General features: G+C 35.1%; 1 protein-coding gene across 1 annotated transcript in view; it reads right to left on the bottom strand.

Moving 5' to 3' along the window:
• Window positions 1-13416, bottom strand: part of ZNF804A (zinc finger protein 804A) — a 305324-nt gene that overhangs the window by 64478 nt on the left and 227430 nt on the right. The window contains 2 exon segments of the mRNA XM_036857047.1: window positions 2598-2723; window positions 2725-2742. Coding sequence (XP_036712942.1) covers window positions 2598-2723; window positions 2725-2742 — 144 coding nt within the window.

Raw genomic sequence — 13416 nt, 5'->3', positions numbered from 1 at the left:
CTCCCTCCCGGCTAGCTGTGGTGCACCAGCCCCCTTCAGACTGTGTTCACGCAGCCAACCCCAGTCCTCTCTCTGGGATCTGACCTCCGAAGCCTGAGCCTCAGCTCCCAGTCCCCACCCACCCAGGCGGGAGAGCAGACAAGCCTCTCAGGTTGGTGAGTGGTGGGCGGCACCAATCCTCTGTGCGGGAATCTCTCCGCTTTGCTGTCTGCACCCCTGTTGCGGCGATCTCCTCCGCGGCTCCAAAGATTCCCCCACACCACCCCCCATCTCTGCTAGTGAAGGGGCTTCCTAGTGTGTGGAAACTTTACCACTTCACAGCTCCCTCCTAGATGTGTAGGTCCCGTCCCTATTCTTTTGTTTCTGTTTTTTCTTTTCTTTTGCCCTACCCAAGGTACGTGGGGAGTTTCTTGCATTTTGGGAAGTCTGAGGTCTTCTGCCAGTGTTCAGTAGGTGTTCTGATGTATTTCTGATGTATTTGTTGGGGGGAAGGTGATCTCCACGTCTTACTCCTCCGCCATCTTGAAGGTCTTGTGCGATAGGTGTTTTTTGGTTTGTATTTTGTTTGTTTACCTTGGTTCCAATTCTCAGGAGAAAAATATCTGAATTGCCCACCTCCAAATTTTGTTCCCCTCTACTTAATTCGAAGTGGCCAAGGTTTGGGAATCCTGTGGTAAAAACAGAGCTAACTGTCATTGGGATAAAGTGTCTGTTCAGAAAAGGGAGTGCATTCTTTAGGAAGACAGTCTCAAACATATGCCACAATCCTATGGAGAGGGAATACAATGATCATATAGATTTTAAGTACTTTCAGCTACTGTAACATAGTCTTATGTTAAATTAATCAATTAAGACTCTGCTATTTACCAGAATTCATGGCCATTTAGATAGTCTGTCTCCAGAGCCTGATGTCCCTGAGTAGTATCAAGTGACCAGACCTTCCTTCAAAAGAACAAACCAAATTTACCCTGAATTCCCTTAGCTTATCTGTGTACAGTATATAGTATCTTAACTTCATTTAGAATATGGAAATGGAAAGGTCCTCTGATAATCTAAGTGAATTTGATCCTCCAGACAACCTATGGTTGAACAAAGCACTCTTTGGCAAAGGACATTAAGATGTAGCTGGTAAGATATTCTTAAAATACACGTATACATATACACACACATTTCCAAATACCTAGTTTACACCATGAAACATACATATGTTTGTTTTTAGTTGCTAATAGGAAATGTTTATTCATGAGTGAAGCCAAAAAGAAATTATAAATGCATTTTAATACCTTGCTGATAAAATAACACTCCATCTTTGCACTCTTGTAAGGAATACAGGAAGATATTAGGAAAAATCAGAGGAACAACTTTCTTAGAGTTACCACATCGGGAAGAGCATTCCAGAATCTTTTTATAAAACACATGCAAGTTACCAAAGAATGAAATCAATACTATTTCCTGACGGATTTAATGTTCAAATCAAGCAATGATATACTTATATGAATGTGTTTTATGTAAGAAAAGGAATGATATTTCCATCAAAACCTTTTCATTAACTGGTGTGCCTGTGGATCTACTACCAGGAAAAGAAAGGCAAGGGCAGATCATTAAATTTAGTCAGCATTAATCAATGACATATGTAAGCAGAGGGTAATGTTCTCCCTGCAACAGCCTCCCCAAGCACAGTTTTGTTCAGTTTTGTTTGTATGAGAGAATGGAAAAACTGACAACAAAAGAAAATACATGTCATTGGTCCATAAGTAATTAATGTAATCATTTCCCCCTACTCTTTCATACTTATGGTAAATGTTAATGGAAACTTAGTGTAAGTTCATGGGTAAAAAATGTACCTTTATTAATACCAAAATGACATTTGGATGATATTTGTGAGTGATGGCTAAAAAGGAAAGTATTTATAAGTTGACAATAACTAAGCGTACTGAATCATGTCAAGTAAGCCAAACAATGTATGCAGTTGCATTGATATAAGTAAAGTATATGAGAAAAACAGAATCTATATTATTAATGTCACTTCTGATGTCACTATGTTAAACTAATCTTTACATACAGTGTTGAAAAAAAAATCAATCTTGGATTTTCAATCAATAGGGAAATGAAATAGTATTAAAATAAACTAAATCATATACATATTATTTATTTAACCAGTAACCCTAGATTGGTTTTACCATACCAAAACTTGTTTCTCATACGTTTATGGTAGTTTAAATGGGAAATGCCTTCCATAAAGAACTATGAATAAATTCATTTATATTTGGTAAATATCTTTAGTTGATTAACATATTTTGAAATTAATCAATTTGAAATATAGAGGATCACCACCTGAAGAATGCAATTTTCAAATTACTGTCAGTTACTAAAAGGCAACTGAATGGTATTTCTTTATATTGGTTATTTATTTCTGACTTTACTTTTGGTGCTTTTTAAAAAATGTCTTTCATTGTAAGTCATCAAATTATGACCCCAGATTGACATCTTTAAAAACTGCACAGCAAAGAAAATATATTATATTCATACAGTCTACACAATTCAAATTATTACAAAAGTTCAGAAATATTAGAGGTTTTTTGACACCTCTTTCTTACCTGCTTGTGGGCATGGTCATATGAATTAATGTGATTGTCAAACTCCTGATGCTTATAGTACTGCTTGTCACAGAGTTCACAGTAAAAATTGGCCTTCAGATCTTCCAGAGCTTTTGCTATGCTGTTTCTCCTTCTCAGCATAATCCTGCAAAATAAAATTTCAAGGAAGGAAGCAATTAGTTTTCCTCTGAGTTTCCTTTCTTCTGACAGTTGACAACTTTAGTATAGTAATTAGAATTAAAATAATATAACTGAGAAAGAGAAAAACAAAGCAAATAGCAGCAAACCAAATTAGGAGAAATTATCAGTTAAAGAACATTAAAGATTAACAGAAGAAGTCAAAATAAATGATGAAAGAATAGTAGAAATATGGAGAGGAAAAACAAATCACAGAAAGAAATAGAAGCCCTTGCTTAAACAAGTTCCTATGCTATGTTAGCATAGAAAAAAATATGAAACTCATATAGCTGTTGATTCAACTGTTGATTTCTGGCAATGACTTAGCTAACATAAAATTTTAAAATTCTGAAAAACATCTAAAATATGTCTTTTATGAAGAGGTCCATATTGGTGTGCAAATATTCAAGATTGGTTTTTTTGTTTGCTTGTTTGCAACTTATTCATCCCAAGTAGCTTTCATTTGACTAATGTTTTCATCTTGACCCACATCAATTTAGGTTGAACTTTTAAAAATTCTCTAGTCTTTGGAAAATGAGATTCTTTTCTGCAAGTTATTTACCTAAACTGAAAAGACTTAAACTGTATAACAGATGGCTTTCATCATGCTGATAGTAAATAAAGATGACTATACAATCAAACTCCTGAAAATATGAAAAATGCAGTGAGTTACCATTAGCTTTCATTTACAAAGCATAAAATAGCAAAATGTTTGTAGGTCTTAGGTTTTCTTAAATCTAAATTTACTTGCTATTTCATGCTTCCTTAAATGTTCATGTTACCAGACATGAATAAACATTACATGTTGAAACACTGCCCAAGTCTTTCACTGAAATGCTGATATAAAGAAGACCTAAACTTCGATCCTTACCTTAGAATATATTACGTTTCTAATTTACATATTGTCTCATGCTCAACTTCTTTAAAATTCAAAATAACTACATATTCAGGCCTCTTATGTGTTACCATAAGACACTGACTTGTTCAGGCACAAGGATTTGGAGATGAAACGGCACAGTCTTCTCTATGTCAATGACAATCGTCCTCTCACTAAATATACAGGCTAGAAAGAACTTATAGTTTGAATGTCTAAATTGCTTCTACAAAATTTGAAAGTGGTTTACTAATTGTAATTTAATAAATGATTAATACTTTCCTTACTTTATTGCGCTATATATTTGTGTACACATCATATCATAATGTACACCATCATTCATATGTATGACTTGTAGTATACTTTGTAGTAATGCATAATGCATTTGCCATAGTCTGTATATACATAGCCCTCTTTCTCACTTTAAAGACAGTGATTCGTCATTATCTTTGATTAGTTTTATCAACTGCACAGCAAGAGGTGATAAATTGCAAAATCATTCAAATTGTTCATATATGAGTAGTCAATTTGAAAAATTACCATTTCTCAGCAGATTTGTGAAATATTCCACATTATTCTTTTTGATTGCATCCAATCTGTTTTAAAAAAAAGTTAGTTTAAAAAGATGAAAATGAGTCTCATAGATCTAAACTGCTTACTGAATTTTTACAAAATCTTCAAAATAATACTTTGTGGACTATCCAATTAAATGAAACAATAATTAAGTACTATGATTTCATGGCTAAAGCGTACAGAGCAGAGATAAAATTCTAATCAGTGTGAGTTTATTATAATGGCAACAGTCTTTGGTTCAAAGCAGAATTAGCTTTCAAAACAATATTTTAGAATAGTAATTTCTTTGCAAACTAGTTGATTCTCCCCATTAATTATAATTACAGTTAAGCTACTTCTTCTTTCTAAATTTTTGGTTATTTCTTATTTTGGTGTAAGGGGTTTTTTTTTGGTTTTTTTGGGTTTATTTTGTCTTCCTAAGATTGATATTCCTCCAGAGAAGCAATAATTGTTTCTTAATTTTTCATTCCACAAAAGTGGGAAAATTTTGAGTAAAGCAAACTGAGATTCTTAGGTAAACTGCATTCTTCAAAAGCATTAGACTTAGCATAGATTTGAAAGAGAAAAACAAATCTAAAAATAATAGCTGACATTTATTCAGTGCTTGTTTAGGGTCAGTCACCGATTAAGAGTTTGTATGTATTAACTCATTCAATCATGATTAAAATAATAGAGATGTGTATTATAGACATTTCCTCATTTTACAGGTGAGAGTACTAAAACACAGGAAAGTTCAATATCTAGCTCAAGGATATATAACGAATAAATGTGCAGCTCATATTTGAACCCAAATAATCTGATCCATAGCACTTCATTATGTTTAAATTTTAAGCAGAAAACAAAGTAGAGAGTACAGTATAATAACTCCCTCATACCCATCACTCAGCTTCAACAATTATCACCTTAGGGTCAACTTTCTTTCATTTTATCCTCTCCTACCTCATATCCTTTCCCCTGCCTCAGATAATTTTTAAAGACTTTCCTAAGTTCATACAATGTCATCTGTACATCTTTCAGTATGTATCTCTAAAACAGAAGAACTTTTTAAAAACATCATCATGAAATCAGCATCAGACCTAAACAAACAAAGTCCCACAATCATTCCTTACTATCATCAAATATCCAGTCAGTGTGTTCAAATAACTCTAATTGTCTAATATTTTAAAATAGTTTGTTCAAATAAGGCCCATATGTTACCATCATCTTATATGATTCTTAGTCTCTTTTGTGCTATAGGTCTTCCCTCTCTTTGTTTTAGTCCTCATTGTATTTTAGTTTTCTGAATTTTTCTGATTATACCTCACAATCTGAAAAATGTTCAGAACTATAGAAACATTACAAGAAGATGACAATAAACTCTTATAAAGCCTTCACTTTAATGAAATCATTGTTAATATTTTGGCATGTGTTTGCCCTCTTGCTTTATCTCTGTATCTTCCTCTAAGATATTAAAAGAAACATGGCATAAATGAAGTTAAGGTTGCAAATAATTTCACAGTAAGAATCATTTTTAGGCTAGAACTTTCAACTTGATATAAACTGCAGGAAGAAGTAAGGGCTGTGTTCTAGAAAACATTAGTAGAATAGAAGGACTGGTTATTGAATGTGTCATAAGGAAAAGAGTCATATGTACTGTCACTGATTATACACTTAAAAAAAGTTTGTAAACTGGAGGATCCTGGAAGATGAGGAAAGGGTAGCTGTTGTGTGTGTGAAGGGGGAGAAGGGGCTTAGGAACGAAGGCTTTCAATGGCAAGAAAAAACATTTTTAAAGTTTGTATGCAGACAAAATTAGCCCTCGCTAGGCTGACATGCCCAGTGTCCCCTGGCCCCTCTCCTTCTGCACTGTGGATGGTGTTGAAAGAAGCATGGACTGGTATTGTAAAGCACAATATACACATATTCAACACAGCCATCCCCCTGCAGAAGGTAAGAAATGCATTTGAATAAGATGAAAGAGGAACACAGCTGCTCATATATCCTCCTCAACCTCAAATTTTCCCCCTCTATCAGGCAAACGCATTCTGTTCAATTATGTACACACTTCCGAATGCTCCACTGAGTATGATGGCAGAGAGTGAAGAAGGGGTGAACTTCTTGTAGCTGGTCAAGTCATCCAAACCCATCACATTTTACATATATCTAAAAACAGTAAAGTTTGAATCCTTCTCTTCAGGAAAGCAGTATGTAATTCCAAAGTTATAAGTCAAGAATCTTTCAATATGCAACCTTAGCAACTGTGCAGTGCAATAATTTTTGCAGAACAGCAAATTGAAACGGAAGTTAATGGTTTATCCACAGTCACAGGGCCATTCCATCTACCCTATATTTAAAATGAATAGTATCAAAGTAGAACTTTGAAGGGAGAAAACTTTCTTTTACAAAATGATACATTTCATGTTGGCATCAGCGTAACATATAGCGTCAAATGATGGTCAGCCTCTCTTAAAAGTCAACCATATCTCGGTGCCATTGAGTAACCTTCCCTGAGGACGGTGAGCTCCAGGAGAGCAGCGATTCACACCTGCTTTGCTGACTGTGATATCTCCAGAGCTTTTAACAGAGCTCAGCACTGGCAGACACTTGACAAATAATAAAAAATAAAGAATATTAGCACTGCCCTTTCTGCTTTGCATGTGTATGAAAAACAAATATAACAGAAACCAGCAGCACTAGAGATACACGATTATTAAAGTAGCTGTGCTCATGTTTGGGCTTGTGGTACCCAGTCATTTGGGGGACATCTTTAGAGCTAATACCAAATTACATATAAATTATCATTGCTAAATAGTAGTTGTAATCATATATTACAACCAATATTTCTGCTAGAAATACTCTATTTAAAGTAGCTAAAATTGCAAAGATATAAATAGCTTGGGCACTGTTAGTATATAATTATTTTCAATGCTAAAAAATATTTGTATGTAATTGACACTTAAAATACTTTGGAAAATCTCTTTTCTCCTTCTGCCTCTGTCTCTGTCTCTCCTATTGCTCCATCAAGAATAAAAGCATCCTTGTGATTTATAAGCAGGATAAATTTCATTATAGTTTCTCTAAAGAGAGAAAGCGAAAAAAAAAAGGCTTTGTTAAAATTTGATTGTAATGAAAAGATTAATCAAGGAAGAGATCACAAAACTGTTCTCTTCTAAGAGGATATCTAGATAGAAGACATTTCATCTGGAAATCCATAGTCTACACATTCTATAAATACTGCACATCTTCTGGGCTGTATCTCTTGTTCCAGTTATTACCGAAGTGACAGGTTCTGAGACATTCTCCAGCAGCCTCATGTGGTACCACTTGACTGCAGTTTGCCCCAGGCTGTGTTGAGGCATCTTTCCCTTACCATCCAGGGGCTTCTCTGACTCATGATATGGGAGCTTGTGGATTCCCACTCAGCACTAATAAATGTACCACCCCGGAATGCTGAGGAGTTAATACCATTTAGGTCCACCCTTGACCACTGTGGAGGGTAAGAACTCAAGGATAAATTATTTCCCCTTTTATCTACCAGGCAGACACTTCTGAGACACATTTCTAAGATTCCACAGAGATTCCCAGTGAGAAGGAACACCAGTTACTGCACTAGTGGCAAACAGTAAGTATATCCTTATATTAGCTTTTCTTATCTGTTCTACTTTTCTGGAACTTCAGTTCTGCTCCCTGGGATCATGCCCCAAATAAATAAACTACTTGTATAGTCGTCTTTGTCCTGGACTTGACTTTTAAGATGAACTGGGAGAAGATTACCAGTTTTTCTGGTATTTTCTATGAATGTCTTTCTGACAAAATACATTTTCTAGAATAATTTTAGATGATACCATTTTTCAGTTCAAAATTCTCTAATAGTACATCATCATTATCAGAATAAATATTTTTACAATGACCTACAAGTCCTACTCTACGTGTTACTCACACTACATCTCTGTCGTCATCTTCTATCATTCTTTCTCTCTCTCTCACTTTACTTTAGCCACCTTTATTTCCTTAAAGTTTTTGAAACTTTCTTAATTATACACTCACTTTGACCCTTGGACTTGTTACTTACTTTCCCTGGAATGTTCTTATACCAGATGTTTGCATGAAACACTCATTCATTCCTGGCAGATCTCTACTAAAATGTTCTTTCCTCAAAGATGACTTCCCTTATCATCCTTCTAGAAGAGAAACACGTTATTCTGTATTCTTTCCCTCTTTTATCTTCTTTTTAATGTTAAGAAGAGAAAGTTTATTCAGGAAGAAACCAGCTATAGAACACCTTTGGGCCCTGGAGTCTGAAAGCTATATTAACAATAAGGGAGAGATAGGGTACAAATGAAGCATGTGGAAAAACTGTTGTTATTATTATCTGGTTTAAATCCTTCCCTATTAGGCAAGAGGGCAACCACTTTCTGGGTGATAAAACTCTATGCTATTGTCTCAAAATATATGTCATTCTGTTCTGAAGGGCTAGGCTCTATTACCTCAAAGGCTAAGGAATGGATAACAAGACAATTCTAAGGAATAGAGAGACAACTAAGGGTTGAGTCAGAAAGTCACAATTTTATCAAAAGTCACAGGTGCAATGAACAGAATTATAGTTTAAAATGTGCATTTAAATGTAAGGTTTTTTTCCAAGGATTCCGCAAGAAATGGAAACTCATCTATACCACCATCAAAGGTGAGCAGAGACTGACTACTAAAAAGGCTGTGTATTGAACAGCATATCCCTAGAGACAGTTCTGGTGAGCTAATTCAAGTACAACCTAATAGCAAGGACAATGTATACTTTAATGTCCACGTTATAAGAATGGGAGCAAATAAAACTGTTTTTCGAAATTGACAACTTCTTTCAGAATTACAATAGTTTCAAGGCAAGAGGGTTCATTCATAAAGTTTTATCTACTTCCATGCTGTGATTATTTAGCTGGTAACAACCACTGGATAAACAGTATGATTTCTAACCTTAGAACCTGTTCAGGTAAAAGAAGTATGGATCCCCAAGCCTCAGTCAAAGTATAATCTTGTCTATCTCACTTGGCTATCCTCCTCCTCATCAAGACAATGTCTCTTTGGAGGCATCTGTTTCTTTTCCATCCATGGATCCTACTGGAAGCCCTGGCCTATGGCTAGTACTTTTTAGACCCTCTGGTTAATTTAAGCTAGTATATAGTACAACTTGAGACAATACCAGAAGACTGAGTTAGAATTTTCTATTCATATTTGGAGAAATCTGAGGGACAGCATGTTTCAATAGTTGGCTGAAAGTTAACATCACTCTGCTGTCTCCCTGTGCAGAAAGCAAGGCTGTGGGGGATCTCATTTCGAGGCAGAAAATGTGTATCAGGTGTACCAAAGCTGAACGCTAGCTGAGGTGCGTAGTACTCTAGTTCCAATATAGATATATAGATAGATATATATAATGGCATTCATATATATAAAATTCCAACAAGGGACTTCTATATCAGTAGATTCCACAAAGGGTCCCAGTGTAGAATATGAGTGGTAGTAATTTAGAGTACTTTGTTCAGTTTAGAAATCTCTTGAGTTGACAGGCAACAGCCATTTTCTCTGAGAAGTAGAAGAAAGACATGGAATGGTGGTTTGGTGCATATGTTATGTCTCAGTTGTGAGAGTAATCTAAAGGAAGACAGAGCAGTTTCTCTAGTAAATTGTCCCAGTGATTTTCCTAACTTAGGTTCTCCCAGAAATAGACACCGAGACAAAGAGGTGAGATCAAGCGGTTTATTTGAGATCTCAGGAAACAATAGTAGAAGTTGATAAAGATTTCTGGTTTCAGCTCTGACACATACAGAGCTTGAAAGTCATCGCTCTTGTCCTCACAACAAGAATAATCTATGGAAAATGAAAATCAATTATTTTTCTTGGAACTCTCAAAGAACAGAAGCCACAGGGCTAAATACCACTTCGGAATCTGAAGAGACAGGCACATTCAGAGATAGAGCAACTAGCATCTGCTTACTTGGCTCAGAAGCTGCTGAGCCATGAGCTGCTAGGAACTCTTAATGTGAACTTTGTGATGATTTCCATGGCCGATTATACAGTGTGTGAGACAGAAACCTGGTGTGAGAAAGAAACTCTTGGAGGCTGCAATCTTATAGGGATCCCCAAACAGGCTTTCCTTTCTTGAACTCCACCAGGTTTTCATGATGGTAATTTGAGAAAGCGTCCCTTGTGTCCCTGGAAGGTGAATGGGAAGAATAACTGCTGTGAAATAAGCCAAGGACCTTCTCTATAACTGAAGACTACTCCCAAAGGACAGAGTATTTCCACATCTCAATTGAAAGACCTTATTCCATCCAAGGAAGGAATGTACTCTCCCTATAATCTTTCTGTCTCACATAAGTTGTAGGGGAACCATTGTCAACACAGGTCATGGCTTTGAGAAAACAGAGTGAGAATTCTATAGCCAAAAGATGGAGTGGGGGGCCTGGGGTGAGAGAAAAAAAAGAAGCTTTACCACAGGAGAACCACATATGATGGTCACAGCTCTGAGACACAGACACCTTAAAGGATTACTGTCTAATCAAAAGGTTTAGGAATACTCCCTGTCTCTCACACTTCACCAACCCAGCTATAGGGCTCCAGTGTAATAGTGGATTAGCTCTGAAAAGATGGCAGGATACTCTCTCTGAGGAGGTGTATACAGAAGAGTAGAAAATTAAACAGGCACATACAATCAAGGGCAGTGGAGGAACTTCAGGCCTCTTGGGCTTATAACTACAGAAAACAGACACAGTCCAACGCTTAGACAGATTAATAGAAATATTCACAATAAAGGTCTATTTATCTCAGGACCTATTACTTGATACATGTCTAGCTTTCAATAAAAAATTACAAATCATCTTAAAAGATAAGAAAAAACAGTCTGAAGGGAAAAAACAAGCACTAGAAGAAGCCTCGGATCTCAGATACTACCTAGATGTTGGAATTATTGGGGAATTCAAAAGAACTCTGATTAATGCGTTAAGGTCTCTAATGGAAAAGTAGACAACATGCAAGAGTAGATGGGTTATAAACAAAGAAATGGGAATTCTGCAAAAGAATCAAAGGAAAATGCTAGAAATAAAAACACTAAATCTGCTATATTTATAAAAATAAACACTCTAACTGAAATGAAGAATACTTTCAGTGGACTCTTCAGTAGACATGGTACAGCTGAGGAAAGTGAACTTGAAGATGTGCCAATATAATCTTACCAAATTGAAATGCAAAGAGGAAGGAAGGAAAGAAGAAACCAGAACAGAAGGACATCCAAGAACTATGGGATAATATCACAAGGTATAACATAAGTGTATTTGAAATACCAGAAGGAGAAGAGAGAGAGAATGGAGCAGAAGAAATATTTGAAGCAAAAATGGGTGAAATTTTTCCTAATTAATAGCAGATGCCAAATTACAGATCTAGGAAGCTCAGAGAACACCAAAAGGATGTAACAATACAACAACAAACACCTAGACATATCATATTTATACAGCAGAAAGACAAAGAGAAAATCTTCAGGTTTTGCTTTTATCAGATAAACAAAAACCCATCAAATTCATCATCAACAAATCTTCCCTGTAAGAAACATTGAAGGGAGTACTTCAGGAAGAAAAGTATATAGGAAAAGTGTTATAGAAGGAATAAATTAAGGTAAAATGGATATATCTAAATTTATTTAAAAGTTAACTTTGTTTTTAAAACAATAATACCCAAACTGAATTGGGTAGTTATAGCATATAAATAAGTAAAATGAATCACAGCAATGTCAGAAAGGACAGGGGAACAGGAATACTCTCTTAAAAGGCACCTACACTACATGTGAAATGGTATAGTGATATGTAAAGGTGGACTTAGATTAGTAAATATGTAAGTTATAAACTCCAGATAGACTACTAAAAAAGTATTAAAATGAAGTATATTTGATACACTGAGAGGAGATAAAATTGAATCATATACATTGTTCAATTAAAACCTGAAAAGGCAGAAAAAGACCAGGAGAGAGAGAAACAAAGAACAAATTTAACAAATAGAAAACGATGACAAACATGGTAGTTATTGCATCAATTATATCAATAATCACTTTAATTTCATTGATTATAAGACAAAAACTGTCAGAGTGGATTAAAAAACAGGCTATGTATCGTCTACAAGAAAGCTGCTTTAAATATAAAAGACTCAGGATAAAAGTTAAGGAGTGGAAGTCAGTAAAGATTGTGTTATGAAGGAGGTTGCTACAGAGGGAAATGAAGCTTGTTCATGTTGGAAACTCTGGACCCTAGTGGAGAACACAATCCTCAGAGTTTTGTATTCATGGAGTCAGGGGGCTATGCTATTTATCTAACAAATCCCTTTGAGTACTGGCCCATGGAAGTTTCCAGAGGGCATTTACACCCGGCACTATATATATATAAAACACTATACATGTATTACAAACATACATACGCATATACATACATTTATATATATATATATTTTCATTATTTGTAATTACATTATATATCTGTTGTAATTTTTCACCATCATACATTCTATGAAGGCAGGATCTTTATATTCTTTGTTCATTGCCATATCCCCAATGCCTAAAAGAATACCTAGGACAAACAGGTGTTTAAAAAACATTTGTTTAATAAATGAATGAATAAACTATATTTTTGGAGGTTGTACATATCATTTATTGTTTATAGTCTTGAACCATGTTAGTGGTGTGCACTATTTGACTGGATAGAAAAAAAAACATGTTTGAAATACCCAAAACACACATATTAGTTTTCTACTGTGATTAATACTCATAATCCTTGCTATCTAAGCACCTGTGCAAAATTCAGTGCATTCTATACAATAATTTTCTGAAGGATGATTTGTAACACTGTAATATAAATCAACACCGTCAATTCTACATGAAGTTATGGCTCATTCTTTGGTCTTTTGCAATAGAGAGAAGAAATGATGCACCCAGAGGTACAAATATCTGCCCTTCATGATTAGCAAAAACTAGTTTCAGGTAGTGTAAAACATAAGTCCCTTCATTCAACAATTATTTATGGAGTGCTAGGTATATGTACATCCTAGAGACACAATATGTGTAAAAGAAATCTGTTTTCTATTAACACCATTATGATGAAGATGCAAAAGAAGGACAGCTTTTGTTCATTATGATATACATATATATGTTTTATAATAATTTAGACTTCTAAAGAAGGTTATTGT

This window comes from Balaenoptera musculus, chromosome 7 (genome assembly GCF_009873245.2).
Source record: "Balaenoptera musculus isolate JJ_BM4_2016_0621 chromosome 7, mBalMus1.pri.v3, whole genome shotgun sequence".
Taxonomy (NCBI): Eukaryota; Metazoa; Chordata; class Mammalia; order Artiodactyla; family Balaenopteridae; genus Balaenoptera; species Balaenoptera musculus.
This window is presented reverse-complemented; position numbering and strand designations above follow the sequence as displayed.